The sequence below is a fragment of the Coptis chinensis genome, chromosome 1, assembly GCF_015680905.1.
Source record: "Coptis chinensis isolate HL-2020 chromosome 1, ASM1568090v1, whole genome shotgun sequence".
NCBI classification, from domain to species: Eukaryota; Viridiplantae; Streptophyta; class Magnoliopsida; order Ranunculales; family Ranunculaceae; genus Coptis; species Coptis chinensis.
Genome location: NC_141456.1, coordinates 35784733 through 35792988, shown reverse-complemented (window position 1 = coordinate 35792988; position 8256 = coordinate 35784733). Strand labels below are relative to the sequence as shown.

Here is an 8256-nt window from a genome sequence, read left to right as displayed (position 1 = left end):
CAATACACCAGTACTTGTGCCTATATGAGTGGCACAGATGCTATATCTGTGAAAAGTACACCCCACACTAGCTTTTCGGTAATGAAAAAACTAAAAATATTATGCCTCCAATATTTTGTGGAGGCATTTGACACTAGTCGTTAAGTCTAAACTCCAAACCACTAGACACTAAACCCAAAATCTTTATAAACTAGACCCTAAGCCTAAACCATAAACCTTAAGACACTAAACCCTAACCCCTATAAACTAGACCCTAAGCCTAAAGCCTAAATCTTAAGACACTAAATCCTAATCCCTATATTCTAAATTTATAAACATTAAACTCTAAATCAACCCGTTCCATTTAATAGTAGTTAATCAAACCCACAAAATAAATAATCAAATGCATTTTGTATCTGCATTTTAAAATGCGTGGTGTGTATGCATTTTAAAATGTATAAGTTTATAACGTGGTGCATCTGCATTTTAAAATATATAAGTTTATAACGTGGTGCATTTGCATTTTAAAATATATAAGTTTATAACATGGTGCATTTGCATTTTAAAATGTATAAGTTTATAACGTCCACATTCGGATGAAAACAGGTAGTGTCAAATTTAACTTTTGGAGCAATACACGGTACTTTTTGCTAAATTATATTCAAACCCAAAATTTACTCTTTTTGTTCTAGTAGTTATCTTATCTAAAAGTAGTTATCTTATTCAATCTTTATTCTGGTAGTTATCTTATCTACAAGTAGTTATCTTGGAAGGGTGAAAAAAGAGAATAATTTATATTAAAAATAATAGGTGTGCACACCCGGTCTCGAGTCAAAAGCTTAGATTCTAAAAGATTTTCTATAAAAAACACTTATGGCGAATAAAAACAATGTAGGGGTATTAAAACCCAACAAAATTATGGATAGGGCTTTAGAGTTGTTTTTTTAAAAAATGAGACTCTCTAGCCCAATTTCTTGTCTATGGATATTGTTAGCGATGCGTAATGGGATGGGTGGGTATATGATACAATGGTCTTGCTTGCATGTTACAAGTTATGACAACTAATTACAAAGCAAAGCCCATCCCATTGTTTTTTAAAAAGAAAAATGAGGCCAATGAAATTTTTTCTACAACAAATTGGTAACTAAAATTTTCAAATTGCCCACATTTTTCTAACTAATTAGCCGAAAAAGATAATAAATAGATAAATGTATTTATTTTCATTTCTATAATAATAACCTGTTAATTAATTTAATTTGGTATTTTCATATCTTTTGTATTTATAAACAATCAAATTGTGTTCAAAATAGATAACAATGGGTGAAATTGTCCAAATGATTTATATTATCATTTTGACATAAAACAAACGTGTATTTCAGAGTTTAGCAATCAGCGTTGAGCATTTCAGATAAACAAACAGTTTTTCTACGGCGAGCATTGAAATAAGTAGTTGGCTCCACATTTATTTTTCTTCCCTCTCAATTCTCAAGAGCCAAAGGGTTGTGACAAATCGTTGCGATAAAAGAAGGTAACTTGTTTTGGTTTTGAATTTGTTATTATTGAATAAAAAAGACTAAACTAGAGACTATATAGTGTTGTAATTCTACTTATTACCTGACTGTGCTTACCATAGTTCTGAATCAAAGAGTTCGCCAACTGGAAGATGTCATGCCTTTCCAAGGTATTTTACTTTTTTTTCCAGTTTATTATAATTAAAGGATTATTATGAGACTAAATGAGTAACAACCTCCTTTCCAAGTATGCAGAGAATAATGAGTGGTACGTTGTTGTTGTTATTGGGAACAAGGAGACAGGCCCACACTTGGTCCCACCACCAAAACCATCAAGGACCAACTGAAACATTGAGAAAACAAGTAGCTGAATTAGAGAAGAAGAGGAAGAAGAAGAAGAGTTTAAAGAAAGATGATTTCTTTGTTGAAGTTAAGGAAAATAATGCTTATTTGGATACTATGAAGATGCCCATGGTTCTTACTTTCGTTGCTGTCGCTCTTTTCGCTAAAGTTCTCATGATGGTACTATTTGTTTCTACTTCACTTCTTTAATTTAGTAAGTTTTTAGATTGCCCCAGTTGTTGGTAATAGAGTCCATCCTGTTTTAAATGATTTTTAGTTGCATTGCCTGTATATGTGTAAAAGGAAAGAAGGGCAGATGTAAACGTAGTAAGAACAAACAACTAGTGTATAATGGAGAACCACTAGATATCTTCTAGAACATTAGAGGTGCCAAGATGGATGTAGCAATTGAAAGGATAAGAGACCTTGTAAGGACTTAACAGCCTGATGTGATATGCTTAGATGAGACTAAAGTTACGCCTACCTACGGTACCTTTTGTAGACTGGGTTAAGTTAGATCATTCACAATGACTCAAGTGATAGAAATGGGAATATATGGAATCTATATAGAAGGAACTTGAAGGTTCCTCGGTGACAGTATATCACAGCAGCAGATCACAGTGGAAATTGAGGGTACAATTGTCTCAGTTGTCCATGCAATGTACTGATGCGCATTGCGTAACAGTATATAATGGGGGTGAACTTAGAGCCATGGCCATAAGTCAACCTTGGGTTCTTATCGGTGATTTTAATTGTATAGAGATACAAGGAGAAAAAAGAGGGCAGACCACCTAATAGAACTTCAATGCTAGATTTCTGGGATACGATCAATACTTGTCAACTCATGGAGCAAACTTTGAAGGGTTGAGTGATAATCAAGTAGTTCACAGTTTATAGGAAGATCGACAGAGCATGTATTAACAATGCTTGGGCTCTAAAATATGGAGGATGGAAGTATAAAGTGCAATGTAGGTTGGGCACTGACCACTCACCACTAATGGAAATGAATGAACAAGTACCCAAGTTGTGGTTGAGGCAGAGACAGAGACAGGTGGTATGGAGGGTGTACAAGTTGCTAATGTCGACTAAAATTCTGACATGGAACACTAGGGGAATTGGGAATGAAGCAACCTGCATGAGTCTTAGGAAGTTTATTCTCAAAACGAAGCCTGAAGTTTTTGTGTTCAAGAAACTAGAATAGAAGACATAGCTTACTTTGTGGAGATGCGAATTTGGAGCAACAATTGGCAGTGGGTTGGACTCCCTTTATGGGGTCAATCTCGGGGTATGATTCTTGCTTGGGACACAGATGAAGTGATAGTCGAGGACCACTTAGTAGGCACTTATTTAATTACCATTGCTTGTTCTTTGCAAAGTGACAGCTTCAAGTGGATGGCTACTAGTGTGTATGGTCCTAATCAGAACGATAAAGATCTAAGGGACGATCTCTGGCTTGGATTAGATGATATACGTGCTTGGTGTTACCCTTGGTGCCTAGGTGGAGATTTCAATGTCATTAGAGAAGGGGATGGAAGATATGAAGGCAGTAGACGCATCAAGAGTAAGGCAATTTTTGGGGAATTTATTGACCGCAATCGGTTAATTGGTTTTCCACTGCAGGGTGTGATGCTCACTTGGTCAAAGAATCAGGCGTGAACCTCTTTGAGCAGGTCGGATCGTTTTCTGGTTTCTCCAGAATGGGATGGCCACTTTCAAAATGCTAAAGAAATTGCGTTCCCGAGGTATTCCTCGAACCATAAAGCTGTGTTATTGGACTGCACTGTTCAAGAGTCAAGCCCAAGGCCACTTTAAATTTTAATTAATGTGGTTTGATGATTGGGGAAGATGGAAGAATGGTGGTGCTCATTTGAGCGGATCTCCGAGTGTTATTTGGTGGAGAAAATTAAAAGCACTCACACAAAAACTTATTGTTTGAAACAAAGAGGTTTTCGGCATTGTGTATTATACTAGGTTACATGGACACGCCCATATTTTGAAAAAAATCTGTGTCGGATACGTATCCACGTGTCCGTGTCGGACACATATTGCATGTAATTTACCTCGAATTTTGATATTTTGCCGTGTCCGACAATTCGTATTCGTGTCCGATACGGCGTGTCAATGTAACCTAGGTATTATAGTGATGGTGTTGCACTAGAGTAAGGTAACTAATCTATATCTGCCATTGAGTATTATAGTGATGGTGTTGCACTAGAGGAAGGTAACTACTGTATGATGATTAGTTTGATGGGAATGTAATCTAGTTGGAAATATATCATTCGTGAATTCCACCAAGAGTTCAATAAGCTCTTAAAATGTAGTTGAATGCAATTTCCCAAGCATTTGTTGTTATGTAGTTATTACTCTATTGCAATCGCCAAGTGATGTGTTGGCAGTATCATGGTAAATGAGTGATTTCTGGTTCATTTCTTTAACTTTAGGGAATTTTTGGGAATCCCCATTTGTTTACTTGTTGAGAAATTGTTTTACCGTGGAAAAATTAGCCTGAAATTCAGTTTTTGGTTTTAGTGGTTTAGAGAATATAGACAAGTTTGTGTATTAGGACCAATATTATAGGGCACAAGGGTAGCATAGGAATTTCACCTGTAGAGAATATAGACAAGTTTGTGTATTGGGACCTGTATTATTAATATGGATCCTAATACACAAACTTGTTTATAGTATCTACAAGTGATATTGTCATTTTTTTTGTTTCAATTAATTGTTAGCATTGCACTTTGCTAGTGTATCATCCTCATTAGTGGTCTTTTGAGCATATCAATTCTAAATGGAACGAAATGGATCAACTCTGAAGAAATGACACAAATGATCAACATGGATGGAACTCAACTTGTAGAAATTGTCTTTTTCATCGTAGTTTTTTTGACGTTACGAATCCGAATTTCTCTACACTAGGACTACTAAAGGGGTATATGTTGAGTTTCGGATTGTTTATGGTGACATCAAGATAGCTCAAGCTTAGGTTGGTCTAGTACTATAGTCCTACGACAATCAGTTAGCAACCAGACAATCTCAATTCCAACCCCTGGACATGTTTCATGGAAACTGTCGAAGTTGTGAAAGCCACCAGATATTTACTCGTATTAGATCGGTAGACACATATCCCTTCTTCAGTTCAACATATAGAGATATGACATAACTTTTTCTATTGAGATAACCCCATATGTTTATTTTTTGAAAATTTGTTTGACTGTGTCAGCATTAGCGTGAAATGAGTTTTTGGTTTTTTGTGGCAATAGCATTATTTTTGTTTCAATGAATTGTTATTTGCATTGCAGTTTTCTAGTTTATTATCCTCAATATTGTAATATTGTCACACTTTATTTTATTTATTATCAATAATATAGGGGTAAGGGACCTCTCAAAAACCCTGCTTCCAAAAAAAAAAAAAAAAAAAAAAAAAAAAAAAAAAAAAAAAATTTGTAATATTGATATGTTCAGAACAACAATTTAATACTAAATAGCAATTTATCAAGATTGATAGAAACTTAACTCGTAGAGAGTCTCATTTGTCTTAGCCTTTTTAGTTCTTAATGAATACAAATTTTAGTACACTAGGACAATGCAAATGGTATCCATTGAGTTCCCGGATTGGTTATCCTGGCATCCATCTTGTAAGGAAGATTGTTTACTCTAAATTTGTCTAGTACTATAGTCCTAGGTCAAACAACTAGCAGAGAGAGAATCTTAATTTATCTTTCTCTCAAACTTTCCTATTTTTTTTTTGTTGTTGTACATGTATATATTGGGTGAAATTGATATAGCTTTGAAAGCCTTAGGTTTATGCGTACGATTTCTTGGTGAAATGGGGAAGGGTGGAGCTAACTAATCTATAACATGAGGAGTAATTGCTATAGTGATAACAGTGCACTACAGCAAGTAAGTATTGTATAATAAGAAGTGTGATGGGACTGTAACCAAGAGTAGAATTAGCCCTTTTCTCTTGGGGTGTCTCTGATTTGTGGTGACTATTACGCCCTTAGTTGAGTGCAATGGTTATTAGTTAGTTATTACTTCATTGTAATTGCCTCCTTAGCAGGATTAACTATGAGCTTTCCTATAGGTTTCAAGGAGCTAGTGGTATAGGTTTTCTGCCTAAGATGAAGATTCATGGACTGTAATGTGGCATTAAGCATTGTCTTAACTTTTTTTCATTTCTGTTTTATGCATTGCTACCTAGTCATGCATACTGACGATTGAGTTGTATTGTCATACTTAGTTGTTTATTATATGGCTGTGTCTGCAGTATGATGAGTCTAAATCCCAAGAGACGATTGAGCGTAAAATTCAGAATGCACCTGCAGGCCAAGGGACCATAAGGATGCTCAGTCGTGAAGAATGGGATGAGATCCAAGAAGTGAGGCCAAGAACACCTTTTGAATCTAAACTTGCTCGTCCTAAGGCACGCTTAAGGACTGATGAGCCAATGCGTATGGTGAGGAACACAGTTCTATTCTTGTTCTTTGTTGCTTCAGCATGTTAAATGCCTCTGTATTTTTATTTTTATTTTATTTTTTGAATCTGCTTTCTTTTCCACGGTAGATTAAACTGGATTTACTATAAGTATCTTAGTTTCGTACTTGGAGCCATTGGTTTCTACTCGACTAGTTTGAATCGCAAAATACTCACTGTTCACTTATCGACCTAGATGCTAGGACACGCCTTACCGACTCGTCTAGTAATCTAATCATTTAGGAAATCAGTTAGGCCGATTAAGTGGGCCGGGAGGAAAAAAAGATAATAATAAAATGCTAACCAAAAGGACAATCTATGAAGCCTAAACGCCCAATTTCTGAACCACTTTGACTGTAGAGTAAACTGGATTTACTACAAATATCATGGTTTCTTACTCGGAGCCATTGGTTTCTGCTCAACTAGTATGAATTGCAATATACTCGCTGTTCACTTATCGGCCTAGGTGCTAGGCGTTGCCTTGCCAACTCGTCTAGCAATCCAATTGTTTAGGAAATTGGCTAGGCCGATTAGGTGGCTTGGGAGGAAAAAAAATATAATAATGCAAGGCTAACCAAAAGGCTAAAAAGGGCTAAAAAGAAAAACATCCCCAAAAAGGACAATCTATGAAGCCTAAACCCCTAATATCTGAACCACTTCGTGCTTCATTCTTCAGAGCAACAAAAATTAAGAGAAAAATGTTAGAGAAAGGAGGGAGACAAGGAGGAGTTGAGTTTCAGTCTGATGGAAAGAAAGTCTTGGAGGGATTTGGAGAAGAAGTGTTAGATGTCTTTTTGACTTATTCTTATTTTTGGTTGTGTTTAGATTATAGGAAATGTGCGGTTGGACAACTCTTATACCTCGTAATGTATTTTTGTTAGGCTTTTAACTTTGAACTACTGGAAATGTTTGATTGAAGGATTCTTATTGTTCGCTTTATTAAAATATTCAGTACTCCCAAATAATCCGCTCTTACCCTCTTAGTGATCATATGTTTTTACGTGATTGCTCCAATGATGTTAAGCTTCAAGAGCATGTTTGGAGAATTTTGGTGCATTTTATGGTCATTTAAGCTCTGTGGCTACAGAGGGACTTGTGGCATTTTTGATTAAGCGGTGGTGAGATTTGAGGATGACTTTAGGATGCTCTATGACTTATGCTTTACAGAAGTAGCCCACAATTGACGGGCAGCTCAAGACTTGTACTGATTGGAAAACATAAAGAATACTGTCCCCATAATATATGCAAGTGCAGTACTTAGTAGCTGATGATGTAGTTGCAAAATGCGAATCTTTTCGTGCACCTTTTTCCTCTTTGATTACAGGAAAACTATCTGTTTGTTGAACGTTATTCTGTATTTCTGTCTCCATGAATTAATTTTTGCGCCTCTTAAGGATGTTTGGGCTTAATCAGATATGTTGCAATATTTAACATGTATTTGTTTCATATTGGACAGGAGGATTTGAAGGATTGGACCACTGATGCTCTCACTGATGCACTCACAAGGGTGGAAGAAAGTGTAAAATCCACTTCCAAGTGACTTAAGTTTACAAACGAACTGTTCATTTAGACTAGAACCTCACGAGAGACTCTGAAACTGTAGAATCCTATTGCTTCGAGTTATCCTATAGTGCGCTGAAAGCTGTTGATTATTACAATTGCTTGCAGTTGTCATACATTATTGATGTTATTAGAAAAGATGTGACTCAACCTAATTGTATGGATTGCTGGTGCAGAGTGTAGACATGCTCAGGTCAACAACGAAAGTTCATTTTGGAAAATAATAAACTACTCATTTTCTTTTTCTGAACATGGAGTAGACAAAATGGGCAAAATTTGTTTTTCATAGTAATGGTTCTCGTTCATAGCAATAAAGTTTTCTGTTCGTTCCGACATGTTTGACTACCCTACAACGTTCCTTAATTTTACCTGGGTGTCTAATTTTAGGTGC

At 35.9% G+C, this 8256-nt stretch overlaps 1 protein-coding gene across 2 annotated transcripts; it reads left to right on the top strand.

The window, feature by feature from the left end:
• Positions 1-1077: 1077 nt before the first annotated feature.
• On the top strand, positions 1078-8111 carry LOC147523711 (uncharacterized). 2 transcript variants are annotated; one of them, XM_086599432.1, is made up of 5 exons: positions 1078-1507; positions 1613-1660; positions 1739-2012; positions 6100-6288; positions 7762-8111. In XM_086599432.1, exons 3-5 carry the CDS (start codon positions 1740-1742, stop codon positions 7843-7845), a joined length of 546 nt encoding a protein of 181 aa, XP_086455558.1. In that variant the 5' UTR covers positions 1078-1507; positions 1613-1660; position 1739; the 3' UTR covers positions 7846-8111. The 2 variants fall into 2 exon arrangements, with proteins under 2 accessions (XP_086455558.1, XP_086455556.1); XM_086599430.1 differs by having other exon boundaries at positions 1088-1507; positions 1746-2012.
• The last annotated feature ends 145 nt before the right edge of the window (positions 8112-8256 follow it).

Coding starts and splice junctions, on each gene's coding strand:
- LOC147523711 (XM_086599430.1), top strand. Junction 2,013..6,099: donor TCGCTAAAGTTCTCATGATG/GTACTATTTGTT, acceptor CTGTGTCTGCAG/TATGATGAGTCTAAATCCCA. Junction 6,289..7,761: donor CTGATGAGCCAATGCGTATG/GTGAGGAACACA, acceptor CATATTGGACAG/GAGGATTTGAAGGATTGGAC.